Below are 18,464 nucleotides of genomic sequence, written 5' to 3' on the forward strand. Positions count from 1 at the left end.
TGGTACTTATGATCAAATTGCTTTGAAACAAAAAGGTTAGTTTAACAATTCCTATGACAAAAAAAAACAACTTTTATCTAACTGGACATGGAAAAATATATAAATATTTTACGAATATAATACATATAAAAAAAATCATTTTGAAAAAATCTATTAATTTATGTTGCTAAGCAAAGATTATTGATTATAATTTTAAAATATAAATATACACATATGTCTGCATTCAAAGAGAGAGAAAAAGTTCTATGACCCTGTATACAGGTTATGATTATACATATTTAATTTTTTGTATTTTCTTCTAAGTAAAGCAATTTCTTGTTAATTTCAACTTATTTTTTTCATATACTTTTCGACTATAAAATGTCTATAACCTTTTTCTGATGTTTAAATCATGAAAATGATAAGGAAAATGTAACTGTAAAACTTGCTTCAATTAAAAAAAAATAAAGTTGTACCTACGATCAGGGTATGGTAAGTTAAACAAGATTGTGCTTGCAAGTAGCTTGCATTATTTGTATTCTATACAGTTTATACTGAAAACAGTGCATAAAATGTTACTTTCCATCTAAAAAACTAATCCAAACAACACAAAAATCTGCCTTGAAACATAGCATAAAACAATGATGGAAAAAAATAAACCTAAAAAAAACAAAAAACAAAATTTGAACATAAACTAGAAATGTGTCCATAGGACACGGATGCCCCCACACCCCACTGTTCTGTCAATCTTATGACTCTAGGTCAAATATTTTTTGGACTACATGTGCCACAAGTTGAAAACTAAAAATCAACAAAGGGCCATTATTCTGTTAAATTTGGTCACAGCAAAAATTCCTTCCTTTACTACCATCTACACATTAAGGTTGTTCATCCCTGGAAGTTTAAGCAAAATCTGCCATCCAGTTTAAGAGGAGTTGCGTTCACAAAATTTCTACATAGTATATAGTGAAAAAATCAACAAAGGGCCATAATTCTGTTAAATTTAGTCGCAGCAAAAATTCCTTCCTTTACTACCATCTACAAATTAAGGTTGTTCATCCCTGAATTTTAAGCAAAATCTGCCATCCGGTTTAAGAGGAGTTGCGTTCACAAAATTTCTACAGAGTATGTAGTGAAAAAATCAACAAAGGGCCATAATTCTGTTAAATTTGGTTGCAGCAAAAATTCCTTCCTTTACTACCATCTACACATTAAGGTTGTTCATCCCTGGAAGTTTAAGCAAAATCTGCCATCCGGTTTAAGAGGAGTTGCGTTCACAAAATTTCTACATAGTATATAGTGAAAAAATCAACAAAGGGCCATAATTCTGTTAAATTTGGTCGCAGCAAAAATTCCTTCCTTTACTACCATCTACACATTAAGGTTGTTCATCCCTGGAAGTTTAAGCAAAATCTGCCATCCAGTTTAAGAGGAGTTGCGTTAACAAAATTTCTACATAGTATATAGTGAAAAAATCAACAAAGGGCCATAATTCTGTTAAATTTGGTCGCAGCAAAAATTCCTTCCTTTACTACCATCTACACATTAAGGTTGTTCATCCCTGGAAGTTTAAGCAAAATCTGCCATCCGGTTTAAGAGGAGTTGCGTTCACAAAATTTCTACACAGTATATAGTGAAAAAATCAACAAAGGGCCATAATTCTGTTAAATTTGGTCGCAGCAAAAATTCCTTCCTTTACTACCATCTACACATTAAGGTTGTTCATCCCTGGAAGTTTAAGCAAAATCTGCCATCCGGTTTAAGAGGAGTTGCGTTCACAAGATTTTGGGACGTACGGACAGACGTACTGACGGACGGACGGACGGACAGACGGACGGACACTCGGACGGACAAGTGCAACGCTATATGCTCCCACTCTGTGGGGGCATAAAAATGAAACTGGGATTTCTGGTTACCATGACAACTTTTTCTCATTATGATTTAAAAACACAGCAAATCATATATATTATCATAACATTTGTTCATCAATTAGTCATCCACTAGACATCTATCTAAGATTATTCTGTCAAAAATCCAGGGTTTATTTTCTCTGTCCTTTTTCTATACAAGAAATGCTAATGCCACTGTTCACTTATTTTTTGTTTCACCACATATATTTCTTCTTTTATCATTTGTTAAGTTTGATAAAATTGAAATGTTATTGTCCGGTATATATATTAACAATTTAAGATATTTAAATAGTTAGAAAAAGTAAAAAAAAAACCCAATCTTAGTGTATAAAACACTGTGGGAGCCTGACAACAGTGGTTTCCTGCCATTTGATTAATATAAATGTATGTAAAACAAAAGATAAAAGAACAGTGGCTGCATGAAGCATATGTTCATATTTATAAATAAAAATAATAGGCCAGTACAAAACGTTTTTTTTTAAAAAAAAAACATTTTCTGTCTTTACTTGAATTAACTTCTGTACAATTATGCTTTTGTCTAAAAGCATCAAATATTTCACTCAGGCCATATTTTTATCTGTTTCTTATTTTGTTTCTGCATTTTGTGTCTTATTTCTGGTCTTTTCTGATAAATATGCATCATCACTTGCAGATATCTTTTTTTCTGAAAGCTTTTACCTATCCTTTTCCAAAGAGTATTTCATCCTTTGTAAGAAAAAGTGTTTTACTATTTTAAGTCCATGTTGCCGATGTTACATATTAAGGCTGAGAGATGACATGTTACACTGATGGGTTAAATGTCTTTTTCAAGGTTTGCATTGGTCATGTTCAGCATTGGTGTCATAAATCATGAGAAATTGTCATTGTTCGGTTAAGAAATGTGAAACGCAATGGAACATGTTCCACATTCTTTACCGTCTGCTAATCAAGCGAATCCTCGTACAGCACTGTCTTCTATTGGTTTCATCTTCTTGTCTAATTATTCTACATTCTAAAATCAGCCAATGAATTTATAGCGAACACTTTCTGAATTGAATAAATTAGTTGGATAATATTCATGAACAATTTAAATAAATTGTCTGTAAATCACAACTTTGAAGAACTCAATTTTGTCCGTTGACCATCTGCTCTTTACCAGCTCCAGAAGGTGGTAACGTTTCATGGCTGACTTTCCCCCCTTTATTCTCTGCATCTCCAGCATTCTGCTGGGAATTCCTAGGTGCTCCTCCATTACCATTCCTCATTGGAGGTCTGTTATTGAATCCACCCCTTCTAGAGTCTCGCTGTTCCTTGGGTGCCGACTCATTTTGACTTTCACCGTTGGCCGCCTTAGGACTGGGGACTGGAGATTCGTTTCGTGCATCATTCCTAGAATTAGCTCCTTTACCACGGTTAGATGAAGCACCACGGGGATAATTAGATACACTTGTGTCGGTCTCAGTACCGGAAGCTGCACTACTGTTACCTCTGCCTGGTCTCATACGTCTTCTTCTACGGCGACGCTCCGTACCAGACCGACTGTCACTGTAGTCTGCAAATAGAACAAGAGGGCCATGATGGCCCTGAGGTCGCTCACCTGTATATAGCCCCCCCAACCCCCACCCCCCCAACGTTGCAGAGCCAATTTAACCCAATGCTTTTATTTGCACAAACTTGGTAGACACCCATAAGAAGATGTTTCATGCTAAACATTTAAGCTCTAGCTCATTGGGCTTTTTAAAAGAAGATTTTTTTTAAGTTTTTACTATACACATATAGTTAAAAACAATGACACCCCAGGGGCCGGGCCAGTTTTGACCCCAGGGCTTTTATTTGAACAAACTTTGTAGACACTTACTAGAAGATGTTTCATGCTTAATATCTAAACTCTAGCTATTTGGGTTTTTTCAAAGAAGATTTAAAGTTTTTGCTAAACACATATAAAGAAAATCAATGACCCCTGGCGCGGCCAATTTTGACCCCTGGGCTTGTATTTGAACAAACTTGGTAGACACCTATTAGAACATGTTTGATGTTCAATATCTTAGCCATAGCTCTTTGAGTTCTTTAAAAGAAGATTTTTTAAGTTTTTACTATATGCATATAGGGAAAATCAATGACCCCCCGGGGCGGGGCCAATTTTCACCCCAGGGCTTTTATTTGAACAAACTTGGTAGACACCTATTAGAACATGTTTCATGCTAAATATCTTAGCTCTAGCTCTTTGGGTTCTTTAAAAGAAGATTTTTTAAGTTTTTACTATATGCATATAGGGAAAATCAATGACCCCCCGGGGCGGGGCCAATTTTGACCCCAGGGCTTTTATTTGAACAAACTTGGTAGACACTCACTAGAAGATGTTTCATGCCAAATATCTAAGCTCTAGCTCTTTGAGTTCTTTAAAAGAAGATTTTTTAAGTTTTTACTATATGCATATAGGGAAAATCAATGACCCCCGGGGCGGGGCCAATTTTCACCCCAGGGCTTTTATTTGAACAAACTTGGTAGACACCCATTAGAACATGTTTCATGCTAAATATCTTAGCTCTAGCTCTTTGGGTTCTTTAAAAGAAGATTTTTTTAAGTTTTTACTATATGCATTTAGGGAAAATCAATGACCCCCTAGGGCGGGGCCAATTTTGACCCCAGGGCTTTTATTTGAACAAACTTGGTAGACACTCACTAGAAGATGTTTCATGCCAAATATCTAAGCTCTAGCTCTTTGAGTTCTTTAAAAGAAGATTTTTTAAGTTTTTACTATATGCATATAGGGAAAATCAATGACCCCCGGGGCGGGGCCAATTTTCACCCCAGGGCTTTTATTTGAACAAACTTGGTAGACACCCATTAGAACATGTTTCATGCTAAATATCTTAGCTCTAGCTCTTTGGGTTCTTTAAAAGAAGATTTTTTAAGTTTTTACTAAATGCATATAGGGAAAATCAATGACCCCCCAGGGCGGGGCCAATTTTGACCCCAGGGCTTTTATTTGAACAAACTTGGTAGACACTCACTAGAAGATGTTTCATGCCAAATATCTAAGCTCTAGCTCTTATGGTTTTTTAAAAGAATATATTTAAAGTTTTTTCTTTCCGTTGCCATGGCAACCAGAGTTTTGCATGGAATTAAATTCTTTGAACAATTTTTAAAGGTGACCACCAAAGGAACATTCCTGTGAAGTTTGGATGAAATTGGCTTAGTGGTTTATGAGGAGATGTCATTTAAAGTAAAAGTTTACGGACGGACAGACGGACGGACGACGGACGGACGCCGGACGAAAAGCGATCACAAAAGCTCACCCTGTCACTTTGTGACAGATGAGCTAAAAAAAAATAAAGAAAGAAGATCAGTTTGGTAGTCTGAATTTTTTTCTGCAAGATGTTTAAAGTAGAAGTGATATGAGCCTACAAAAGAATTTATGGTATGGAAACAATCCTGGAATTATAAGTAAGTTAAGTGAGAAAGTTACTGCTTATTTTTTCCTCATGTTTTGTCATGTTTCATTTTCAATTTGTAACTGACAGAGTAGCCAACATAAACTGCAATGTTATATTGTTATTTTTTTGCTAAGTATAATCTTCTTTCTAAATTAAGAGAAGGGGTACTTCTTTGTAATGAAACATTCTTCTATTACAAAAGACCATCAGCACATAAAAAGTTTGTTTATTTGTCTGATTGAGTTTTATGTCTTACCAACACAGAATTTGTGAAATGGTGACGTTCCAGCTTTAATGGTGGAGGAAGACCTCATGCCCTTCAATGCATTATTTCAGACAAGAACGGGCACTTGAGTAGAACCACTGACGTTCTGTAAGCTTGCTTGCACGTAAAAAAGAGTTAAAAGAAAAATATGACACAAGTTTTAATTTCTATACATACCTTGATCTTGACTATTGACGCTAGCATTATCTAGGACGGTGTCATCATCATCTGTCATACGACGACGGGATCTATCTGTACGATCATAACGATCATCTGTGTCATATGACGCTGAAATAAACAACAACTTATCATAAATATATCATTGACATGTGTGTTAGAAAATAGATATTATTATATGAGTGCAATATTGTCATATTGTATAGGAAAGTTTGTAAACTACAAAGCATTCTAAGAATAAATCCTGCAATATCATATGATAATGCAAGAATATCAGTAACTATTCCTTTTTCTATACTTTTGTAAATGTGTTGAACTATTTTCAGAAAAGATTTCATTCAATGTCATTTGATTCATAGACATCATATTGCATGTCAACGTTCTTTTTTTAACCTCAGCATGTACAAATCAGGGCCAATCCATTGCACACATTCAGTGGGTTAAGGATTAAATCAGGATTCTTATGCTATGTTAAAACCATTTCCATCCCTCCATATATCTTTTCTGTTGGGTTTCAAGCCACACAAACTCTGCAATGGTGACTTTCCAACATTATTGGTGAAAAAGAACCTTAGCTGTCCTCTGTGCATCATTTTAGGCAAGAATGGGTACCTGAGTATAACCATCTACCTTCCACAAGCTAGCTGGATAACTTCCAAAGTCCAAGGCAGAATTCAATACTAACATACTTACTTCTCAACTTAATTGTTAATTACACTACTTTGATGCTAAAATAATTGTAAACACACATGCAGGGAGATAAAATAACTTCCATTCATAAATTATCATATTATTCAAATACAAATGTATAATCAAAGTGTTTGAACTCACAGCATGCAAGTGGAGATAATAACTACCCTACGTCACAAGAACATGTCAGGTCAGCCTGCCTATCTTACAGTCCGAGAGAACTATTCTGTTTGCTGGATTTTAAGAGTATTTTGATATCCCATAGATTCATAAGAGGTTACATGGAACAATTTGCTCCCTTTTTTCTCAGTGTTTGATAGTAAACAGTAGTCTGTTGTTATGTTTTGCTATAACAGGTACCTATTGACCAATTAAATTGAAAATTGGTGTGACAGGTAGCTCATTACTGATTGTCCAAATTAAATTTCACTGTATTCACAATGTAAGTATTGAAGTTATTGACAATAAATGAAAACAAAAAGGAAATGTTAAATAAATCAAAACCTATAAAACATATAGGTTAACCAATGTCGACAAGTTGGTCATGATAATAGCTCTGCTTTTCTTCGGAAGGGCAGCTAAATACGAACAAATTGAAAATCGGCAAGGACAAGACCATAATGCATACAAAGCACAGTAAAAAGCAAATTTGCTAACTCAAAAATTGACTTTTAAGTAAGACAAAAACCTACTTCTATAACTGGTATCTCTAGTATGTCTAGGTGGATAATGAGACCAGCCGTCGTAATCTGTAATTGATAATGTTATCATAAACATACATTATACCGGTCCCTATATAAATGGTAGAACACTTGCGCTACACTTGTTTATTAAGGTTTGAATCCCTGCAAGACAGGAATATGATGACATACAGATGCTCGCAAAACACTTGGCAAATGCAGAATTTTTTGCAGCCTACTTTTGCAAAATCATGATGAACAAAACTGCTTTAAAACAACTCTTGGTGTGGCTGAAAGCTGACTTGCCTCAAATAATTACTGGCATCCTTAAAACTATTGACAGTCATGTGATAGGGTCATCATGCATTGAATTTCACTGTTATTACACTAATATATCAGTATCTTAGATTTTTTTTTATATTTAGTTTAAGTCACAACAATTTTAATTAAGGTCACAGTGGTGGCAACTTTCCAGTTTTACTAGGGAGGAAGACCTGGGGTTCCTCTCCCTGCAATATTTCATGCACAAAGTCCAGTTAGTAAAACCACCAATGTTCTGTAAGCCAGATGGACTTCTTAATCAAATAAAAGAATTTAAAGTTCTATTTTTTTTTAAATCAACCCACGTAAGACATATTCTAAACAGTTAGGTAATGTGGTCAAAATTTGCTGGTATAAGATAAAAATACAAGCTAAGCTTACAACAAAACAACAAATAGATTATAATATAATAAATCATACTGGCAATTGTCATATTTGCATGCAAACCTTAAAATAAAATTTTAATTTCATATCTTTTTCTCTCTCTAAAAATGCATGCTTCTAGACTATACATAAATGGAAAATAAAATTAACAACAAAAACATGAATTTAACTCATTAATATGTTTAATACAGATAGATATCACATCTCACTTTCATTTCAGCGTGCAAGCTTTAAGTACTTTACCTGAATTTCTATTAGATGAATAACCCCCACGACCTCTTGGAATTCGAGGTCGGCCTCGGCTTCTGTACCCACCACGACCTCCGCGACTAAGAATACTGTCGGTAAGATAACCAGACTGTCTACGTTCTTCTTTCACAACCTCATTGTTCCAATCACCAACTCCAACGTGCATCTCTGCATCATCTAAATAAAACAACATGTGTTAGTAAAACTAACCAGGCCTTTTCTCCCCACTGTTTTGGGAATCTTGCCTTACCCTTGGGATATTTTTGGTACTGTTTTGGCCAAAATTTTGAAAACTTTAAGTTAACTTAAAAGTCTGCACGGAAAGAGTGTCACATTTTTCTCTTTGTTATCTTGAGCAGGTATGTCTGCCTTCACCATAACTTTCTTCTCTAATTTAATTCTTATAGACAGATACACAGTATTTTTGAAAACTTTAACGCTGCAACTTATTAATGTCACTTATATTGGCCGAGCCTAGAAGCTGAGGTGTGAATGTTGGATGGTTCAACTGAGAAAAAAATACTAAGTACTATAATCAAAAACTTTTGCCTTAATTGTAAAACATTTTTCGCTTTAGAAGTTTCTGTGAGAAATGTGTAACAGACTAATGGCAGGGCTTTTTTTCACAGGTTGGGGAAGCAGCACTGCCCTAAATTTTGGGGAAAAATCACTTGGTATAAGAGAAAAATTGATGTAAATTCAAACTGCATGATTTAAAAGAATTTTTCTTTGGGAAGCAGCCCTAAAACAGCCCCTGCTATGGAAGGAAAAAAAGCCCTGATTGGTCACACTATTTCAACATCTTGTGTACTATTTCAGCACGTTTATTACAAAGATTTGTTTTTTTTCACCTGTAAATCTATCGTTGAATCTTCTCATTCCTCGACCTCGCCCACGACCCCTACCCCCTCTGTAACCTCCCCTCCTGTCATGTTCTCTGTCACTGGAATATGGGTCATTGCTGTCCCTGTAAGATCACAATTTGTAACTATCAAACAAATTTGATATAAAAACATTTAACATTTTTATTCCAAATTCATTTTTTTTTATTTGCCCTATGTTTATTAAATTCCAGCACAGATAAAGCCCGAAATATGGACACAAATAAACATGGTTTTCTTACATCTATCAACATACTACAGCCTTTTTTATTTTCTTTAATATTTGATATAATTATTGCAAATCGTTTCTATCCTTTCTTTATTATTATACAAATGTATCTATTTCTTTGCTGTACAACTGACGTCTGATTATTGGAAGTAAACACACGATTATAATAGTTATCAACAAAATACAGGAATTTTACATTTCTTTTTTCATTTTTATAGTAATGATATGTATATTATAATGGTTACCTTCTTTCTCTTGGACCAGGGAAGTAAGGTCCAGATTGAGGCCCTGCTAGGGTACGTAGCTGTTGATCTATCTCTAATTTTTCTTGCCGTAACCTTTCAACTTCCTACAATGCAATAATTTGTGACCTCATTTTCCCATTTAAAGTTTATAGTAATCAATTTCATATATCACCGTGGGTGATGGAACGGAAATGTTCACCAAATGTCAGCCGAGGTTGAAATAACCTTATCAAAGGTGAACATTTTGTTCTATCATCCAGGGTGGAATGTCACATTTATCACATCGGACAAATCAATATATTCAAATATACAACCAATCACTAAACACCCAGTATGTGTCATAAGACATACATTTTGTTACCATACTACATCACATTACAAGGATTTTTTTGTGCTTATTTTATAGCCAATATTTGGTAATATTCCCCAATTGAAAATAATATATTATTTTCCCAATCCACACGGAAAAATTTGCAATTAAAAGTTAAAAATAAGAATACTGAATAATAAATAATAAAATCTTTGAAAATAAGGGCTTCTGCATTGTTATGGTACTTAAATGTTTAAAGATGCCATCCTAGACAGCGATTCATTGCATTCATTTGCATTCATTTAATCACTGCAGAATTTAAGTCATGCGTTTTTCCCAATTTTCAACAAAACATCGCTAAAATTCCCAATTCCATTGGTATGGGTCATGTTCCCAAAATCCTGGGAAAAAAGACCTGCATAAGGCTACAACGTAAATAAGTCATGCAAGCTATAATAATACTTAATAGTGAGATGGATAGACCCACTTCTCTTTGAATAATCAATCTATATACCAATGATTCAACGACAAGACTTACCCTTAAACTGTCCAGATTATAATCCAGTAGTAATTTAGCATTATTTATATTTTCAACAGTTCCCACAAACACAAATGGCACTTGACCCTGCAAAAAAAGAGAAGAAAACAAGCCCACATGAATTACAATCTAATCAATCACTTCTGAATACACTTTATCTCAACTTGTATATACTATATAAGTTCAAAGTTGCTTTTACTCCTTTGTCCTATCCACCAGTACCTTGTATAGATAATTCTCGACTATTACAAATTTTTATCTCCCTTGGCAAGCGGCAGCCATTTCGAGGAATAAAATTGACAATACATATGTATGAAAATTAGGAACATGAACAGATGATTTAAGTGAATGGTCAAATTTGTTTTCATATACACAATATATGTGAAGAAATTTATTCCTACAGTACCAACGTCTGAAAGGTTTTTAAAAGTAAAATATTATGAAGTAAAGAAAGAAAGTAATTTACACATTGCAAAAAACATAACTTACAATCCACATAAATTACTGAAAAAGTCAAACTATGGAAAATTAGCCTTACAGTATTAGTCACATAGTAAAAGATACTATAAAATCAGTCATTTATCACACATAAAATGTAAATAATTACCATACATAAATCTTGAATATTTGTACTTTTCTAAAAGTCTTAGAACATATTTCTCAAGTTTGATTTTCTTAAAATATTTTGGCTCATCTGGAGGCATGCAGCTTTAATATGATCATGCATGCAGCTTTAATATGACCATTTTGTCACAAAGTTTTTTGTTTTGTTTTTTATACATAAGAATATACTTTAGTTTTTCTTTGTTTGTACAAAAAAGATTTAAAATTTGGTATAGATCTACTAGTATTTTTTTTCTTTTGCTATTGTTGAACCAGAAGGCTGTACTGAAAATAAGTATATACATATTCTCTTACTGTGTAAACTTTGTATGTTACCTTCTCTAAATAAAGATTTTATTACTATAATTAACATCATTATTGTTATCATTATTATGTATATAAAGACAATCTGACTGAAGGAAATTCAGTAATACAGTGTGATCTGCAGCAATGACTATGATGTAATGCCACTACATTATAGTTGGATACAAGAATGCATAATTATAATAATAGGGATACTATATATGAGTATATTGATTTATTAGTTGTATTATCGCTCTCATGGATTTTCACTAGAATGGGTAACACTTGGTGCTTCTATACCTTGTGACATCCGAGACTAATAAAATCAACTGAAGTCAAATTTAAGTCCCAGATCAAGATAATGTATTAAAAGCACATTATGCCTCAGAAATCCATATTTATTTAATTTTTTAGAAATGTCAAACATGTGTTTAGTAATGCTTTAATAAATGATTTAGAGCAGGTTAGATGTTTAACAGCTGAAGAAAGTAGCACTGAATGTGCAGTAATGTATCGTTAAGGTAGCAAATTGTAAACAAAAAAATATTTTGAATGCCATACAAATACTAATTCACTATAATTATACCATCTACCAAAAGAGTAAAAGAAGCAAAGTTAGGTCAGCAATATGGCAAATGAGTATTGTTTTGGAACTTGCAACAAGAGACCAATCATGGCAAGTTTTTTTTCTTTCTTTTTTTTGAAAAATAAAAATGACAGTATTTCTGAGGTAAGGTGGGCCTTTAATAACCCTGTTATATATTTATATATCACTGAGTGAAAACAGTTCAATTTCCTATTAAATCCATGCATTACAAACCTAAAACAAAATATAGGATTACATTTATTACATTTGATATACATAATAAACATCAGCATGTGGCTGACAACATCAAGATTTTCTGGCAGCCATTTAATGTGACTTTCAAGCCACATAATAGTACACTGATGGCTGTAAATGTAATTTCTGACTATAAAACATGGATATACACAAAGAATGATAATGAGAATAGGAGAAAATATACAAATATTTAATTATAGTTATATTCTTCATATCTGAAAAAAAGACATCATAAAAATAACATGTCACAGATTTAATATCAAAGCTCTAAAGTCATAGCAGGCCAAACCCATGCCTAAATATTTGCAGGGAAGATGTTTAGAAGCAAAAAAGATGAGGAAGTGATTAAACATTTATATACAATGCTTTATTATGATTATTTTTTTACCGTACATTTAGATTGCTAAGAAAAATCTAATATACAAGATATTAATGTAATACCGATATAAAAGGGACCATCAGTCATTTACTTCTTCCAACATGATAAATATTTACGTCTATAATTCTATCTTTAGACACATTGTTATTCATACTACTAGTATAGCTTGTTTAAGTTTTGGCACTTTGATAACCGTGCCTTTCATAATATAATTCATTGATCAACTCTTCAATCACTAGAAGCTATATGACAGGCCCATCCCACAAATGATGTCACATCAAACATCATATGTCTACAGTGTAATCAGGCTCTATGCTGTTTTACCGATTTCTAGCATCATTTATTATAATATCTTGAAGTTCCTCACATTTAAAATGGACAGTCCTTACAATTATAATGGATAGTTTCAAAATAGAAAGCTGGGTAATTCCATAATACAAATCTAGCAGGTTCTTAAGAACAATTCACAACAATCTAAACAGCGAAAAAAAAAAGGGGGGGGGGGGGAATGAGATAAAGTACTTTCTATAACTTAGTTTAGTTGATACAAATTTATTTTAGTTTAATTGTGTAGGCAGCTATAAGCTTATTGAAACACTCTTGAATCTGTTCCTGGAATCAACCAGTACTAAGCAATTAATGTAGTTTCTTGCTCATAGAAACAATGACTTGCCCCTATTGGGGGTTTGAACCCTTGCTGCTAGCAATCCTTAGATTACTAGTCTGACGTGTTACCACTCGGTCACGCCGCCACTCTTTAATTTGAAATAACAATCTGGAATAAGCTTCTTAATACAAGAACTAGGTCTCCATTGATTTTCACGACAAACTTTAATAAAACCGTGCCATTTCTATATTTTTGCCTTTTTCTTTGATTTAATCAAGGGACATAAAACATTTTAAACAAATTTACAAATAGTTAAAAACATTCATGCATGCAGTGATAAAAACAAAATTAGATCTACACTTTTTTTTTTATACAAATTAAACGTCATTAATTATATTAAATTCAAATGTTATCAAGTTTTAAGTTTCTATGAATCTTCATTACCCCATTATCATTAATTATACATTGATTTACTTAATAAAATATTATATTTCACTAATAAATTTCATGTTTCAAGACTGTGAATGTTGTTGTCAAAAGACAGTTTATAATATAAGTTATGTTCATCTTGGATGAAAAATCATGCTTAAATATTAAGACAAAAATTCTGACCACATTTTTGGTTTCTTAAAGTTTAAACCCTACTTTTGCAACACGCAGCATTTGTTCATATAATCTATACTTCCCATTAAAATCTTTATTTTGTTACTTTTGGTATATAAAATACATAACGAGAAATGTTACAGGGTTAATTAGGAATAAACAACGCTTGTCAAGAAATTTCACTTCTTAATCCTTACTGTTGACAGAAACAACTTTTCAACGCCACCATCATGGATGAAAGTTTTAATTATTTAATCTGTAGACATCATACTTGAAATGTATTTTAATATTGAAATAACTTAGTTACAAAATAAGCAGTTCTTGTTTCAAAGCAGTGAGAGACCATCTGATCAAGGTTAACCTCCATTTTTCTTTTTTAGTAAATGTCAGCCTAGAATTAATATTTCTTAGAACTTTGTTTTTCATATGGCAGTATCATGACAATTAACCTAATAAATAAGCACATATTAAAATTCCCGCAACCGTTCTACTTCTAGATAATAAAAAAAAAGAGAAAGAAATAAAAAGTGCATTGGTGTTGCACAACATTTAATTACGTTTAACACAGACAAAATGTAAAAGACTTTTATACAAACCGATTTTGAAGCAATGGGGACATCTGGCTACCATACTAAAATAAGATAAAAAATTCCTCATCCCGTCACTGCCGTCTTACTTGAATTCATCAATCTTTTGTTTTTTTCTGTTTTTTTATTATATATTTAAATGATGGTAGGTCCCTTTTATATAGGCATTTATATAAAACCTGATCTATTTCATTCCAATCTATAAAATCATGTGTTAATTAAACCCTATGAGCACTGCATATGGTGTGTATGTATATGAAAGTAGTGCTTAATTAAATGGAAACAAAAAAAGATGCTTGATAATGGGCAACTATGATTGAATAATTAACAAGAAGAAAAGATGGAGTAAAAAAAAGTTCCATGAAAAAGAGTTATCGTAGTTACAGAATGAAATGCAAACACTCAAAATAAGACGTAAAATAATAGAAAATTTGTTGGTTTTTAGTTAATATGGAATAGATCTTACAAATATTTGAAAATTCTCAGTTCTTAGAGAGATATATAGCTTGGTTTACTTAAAGATATATCATGCTCAAATTTGATAATTGAAAATGCTGAAAATTTCTTCATAGTTTCCTTTTAAATGTAAAACAAACATCTTTTTGCCTCTTATTCAAACTAGATATATTCAGTATAAATTTCCTATATTTAATGAATTTCTGCAATATAAGTATTTTACATAAAGAAAAGCATAGCATATCTTTAAAACAATCAAATATCCTCAATACATTTTATTTTAACACCAAAAATTTTAACAATGTTACAGTTTGTGTTGTTTTATGTGATAGCTCTGGACCTACAATAATGATAGTGTCATTATGATAAAAGAGATTTAATGCATTCATAATATTTAAATTAAGTGCTAGAAACTGATAGGTTGGGTTGAGGCTAGAGTTGGTAAATGGATAATTGCCCCAGGACAGATGGCCAAGAGCGGGAGAATCGCCCCCCCCCCCCACCAAGTATGTTGGGCCAATGTGGAAAATTTTTCCCACGACCAAAGGATTTTTAAAGGGGCGGACAATTGCCAACCCCTCATTTTAAACAATCCGTTATCTGGGTAAGTTAAATCTGATGTACAAATTTCGAAAAGTTTGGAAGCAATTTGGGATAATTATCTGTGAATCTTTAGAGTCACAGCCATTCCATTTTACAGTAATATAAAAACCTGACCAAGGATCTCATAATGAGGAAGACTTGTATAATATTAAGGCAAGACTAGGTACTCCAAAAGAATAGTTCTCCTTACATAAGCACTGCGATACAATACTAGGGTTTTCATTTTTATGTGAGGCAACAGATGTGCCAACGAAAATAACCAATATGGTCAAATATCGAGAGGACATTTCAATCTACAAACTGAAAATACAACCGATATTAATAACATTTCAACAGATAATATGGATCGCCAATAACGAAAACCCTGCAGTACGGGAGATTTTAAGAAAATCAAAACTTACGTCCTCTCTGGGAGCATCTCTCTCATTATCACCTTCAATCTTTACTCTCACTACACCAGATTTATCTACAATATCTTGAATGTTCTTCCCATTCTTTCCTATCACCTTAGCTGAAAGTAAATAAAAACAATCATGAACAGTGTCACAACATTATGTAAGCAAATCTACATTTATAAATATCACCAAAAAAAAAAAGACAGAAAAATGTGAAAAATTAACCCTCAACTCACTGAAATTCTTACATGAACATGTCCAGCTTCCACTGTTGGAGCTATCAATGACTCCATCATCAATTTTGTGCATATCAATATGAAAATTGGAAAGTTGGTCATTCAACAGTATTAATTGAGCCTAGTCAGACTGCATGGGTGTGCATCATACCCTGGTTTTATACGTGGTGGCAAAGTCACTGATGTTTCCAGCAGGTTAGGGAAGCCCTATTTATCAACACAAAATTGCTCTCAAAACATTACAGTAACTGTTTAAATTTTAATTCTGCTATATACCATTCAGCATGTAGTAAATTGTAATGATAAAGTAACTTAATATCATGTTCCTACTAACAAAACTTCTGAAATGATGAAGGATGGTGTAAAATTCTTTACAATCAAATTTCAAGTGACTGAGAAAAAGTGGTTATGGTTGCTAACCTATAATTACTTCTATCTAACTACCATAGGATTGAATCCCACAAAAGAGTAAGAATTCTGTCATGTGGGGTAGCTCTATAGCTTACTAAAAAAAAATGTGGCAGATTAAACTTGAGTGCCCACTTGTGCCTATAATAATGCACAGAGAGGCACCTGTGTCAGTGCAACTTAATTCACATCCCATCCCCCGAAAACTTGAAAATCATAGTAATCATATAGATTTGTCTATTATTTTTCAGCCAATGTTTTACAACATTCACTCACAAATAACCTACCTACAAGGTCCCTCGGAACTTGAAATGTATCTTCAGCATATTCTAACATGGCACGAGCTTTCTTACACGCATCCTCAGACTGAAATTGCATCAGAAATGTTCAATTTTTCTGGTTTCAAATAAAAACTACATTTTATTTTTTATTCTTATTTCTGACATCTTGTATTTTATATTTTTTCTGTTCTGGTAGTTTTTACTTCGGATCACGACAGTAAGCCACATTGAATTCACCACACTTTAACTGCATCGTTCCTGGGCAGGCTGTCAAGCAGTTTACCAGTACTAGTTGCCTTCTCTTTCACAAGGAGCTGAAATTTCTGTACATGCCAGAGCAGAGGTACAGTGCAAATGACTGTAGAAAGGATTTCATGATCCAGGAATCAAACCCGGGTCGCCCTATTCACAGTCCAACGCTCTACCTATTGAGCTAACTGGAAAGCAGGTTCTAATTAAGTCACCAATTAAAAATTGTAGAGACAGAGTCTTCGATAATCAACAATTCTAAGCCTAGTACTCTTATATACTCAACCTTATGATACTTTTCATATTTTGTCAACTTATTTAACCGGTTTTTAAAATAAAGTTTTAATTGGAGTCAACATTGTAGGAGCAGATTTATTCTAATTATTATTAATTTGAATAACTCATATTTTTTGTTAAAATTTTCACCCCTTACCTCTCCATGTACTTTAAATGTACATGTACTTTCATTAAGTTCTATTCCTGTTACACCCTCAATTCTCCGTGCTTGCATAATATTAGCCCCATGCGTGCCTATAGCCAGCCCCATCAATGATTCCTCCACACTAAACTCTTCCACATGACCACTCTTTATCTTTGTACTCTGAAAAAAGGTTACACAAAAAGTAAGAAAAATTGTAACACAAAAGTAACAGAATCGCAACAATAAAAGTAACAATGCCAAATTTTTGCAATAAAAATATAGCATGCCATTTTGGGGGTCATTATTGGATGATGCATAATTAACAAAATATAAGAAATGTTATTTAATTAAAATGTTTTTTTTGTATAATTTAATTTTTTGTACAATGACTAACACTCCAGGCACATTATGTAGTGTGAGGAGTACAACAAAACTCTGTGTGCAATTGAGATAATACATAATGAAGATGATTCTGGGTAACCTCAGGTGTAACAAACTTTTTGTTAAATTTGAACTAATTTAGTTTCCCCTTATGATCAGGCAGGGTAAAACAGTGGCTGCAATTCTGATGCCTGAGCTCTTAAAGGCAACTCCTCAGCCACAAGAGGCAAAAGGTTGTCTAAATAATCTGTTGAATTTAAACCGACAGGAGATTAGGATTATGATATATAGACAAGGTTTAGTGTATATGCAAATTTATGTGTGATTTCTTTTTTACATTGTGGGATATGTGCAGTAGGCAGGTATCTTGGGTGTAAAGTTACACTGACAATGTAAATTTTTCAACTTAATTGATAGAGATATACCTTAGGATCAGTCATCCCTTTGTTTATTATTTTAGGCATAAGTGTGCACTTAAAGTACAACCATGCTAACTGCTGCATAGCTTCCTCAATTAAAAGAATTCCTAAGCTGGGTTTGAACCCAGGCTGTTGGAGGGCTATAAGTTTGAACTCAACCAAAGGGGCACCTTGTGTCGAAAAATTGGCAAAAAGCCATCTAAGTTCATTAACTTATCATCTTAATTCAGCAGTATTTCTATTTCACACTTAACACTGCAACAAATACTGCTAAATTTTGTAAGCGGATTTGCCAAGTTTTGAAGTTTGAAAAGTTTATTTAGGGTTTCAAGATATTTTAATATCAAAGAACAAAATATGAGATACCAACAGTGTAAAGCCTGGTCAGACAAAGGGTTGTGCAGGCTGACCTGGATCT

At 33.1% G+C, this 18,464-nt stretch overlaps 1 protein-coding gene across 4 annotated transcripts in view; it reads right to left on the bottom strand.

Moving 5' to 3' along the window:
- Positions 1-2,372: 2,372 nt before the first annotated feature.
- Positions 2,373-18,464, bottom strand: part of LOC132735870 (RNA-binding protein FXR1-like) — a 42,144-nt gene continuing 26,052 nt past the window's right edge. For 2 of the 4 annotated variants that reach the window (XM_060722884.1, XM_060722885.1), the window contains 10 exons: positions 17,259-17,426; positions 16,583-16,661; positions 15,658-15,767; positions 10,275-10,361; positions 9,427-9,530; positions 8,923-9,038; positions 8,066-8,248; positions 7,130-7,186; positions 5,748-5,858; positions 2,373-3,420 (listed from right to left, as the gene is read on the bottom strand). In XM_060722884.1, the coding sequence (XP_060578867.1) occupies positions 2,993-3,420; positions 5,748-5,858; positions 7,130-7,186; positions 8,066-8,248; positions 8,923-9,038; positions 9,427-9,530; positions 10,275-10,361; positions 15,658-15,767; positions 16,583-16,661; positions 17,259-17,426 (1,443 nt within the window). In that variant the 3' untranslated portion in view covers positions 2,373-2,992. The remainder of the gene's footprint in view (positions 3,421-5,747; positions 5,859-7,129; positions 7,187-8,065; positions 8,249-8,922; positions 9,039-9,426; positions 9,531-10,274; positions 10,362-15,657; positions 15,768-16,582; positions 16,662-17,258; positions 17,427-18,464) is intronic. The other 2 variants (XM_060722887.1, XM_060722886.1) reach the window with 1 other exon arrangement.

This window comes from Ruditapes philippinarum, unplaced genomic scaffold (assembly GCF_026571515.1).
Source record: "Ruditapes philippinarum isolate M1 unplaced genomic scaffold, ASM2657151v2 ctg500_1_1_1_1, whole genome shotgun sequence".
Taxonomy (NCBI): domain Eukaryota; kingdom Metazoa; phylum Mollusca; class Bivalvia; order Venerida; family Veneridae; genus Ruditapes; species Ruditapes philippinarum.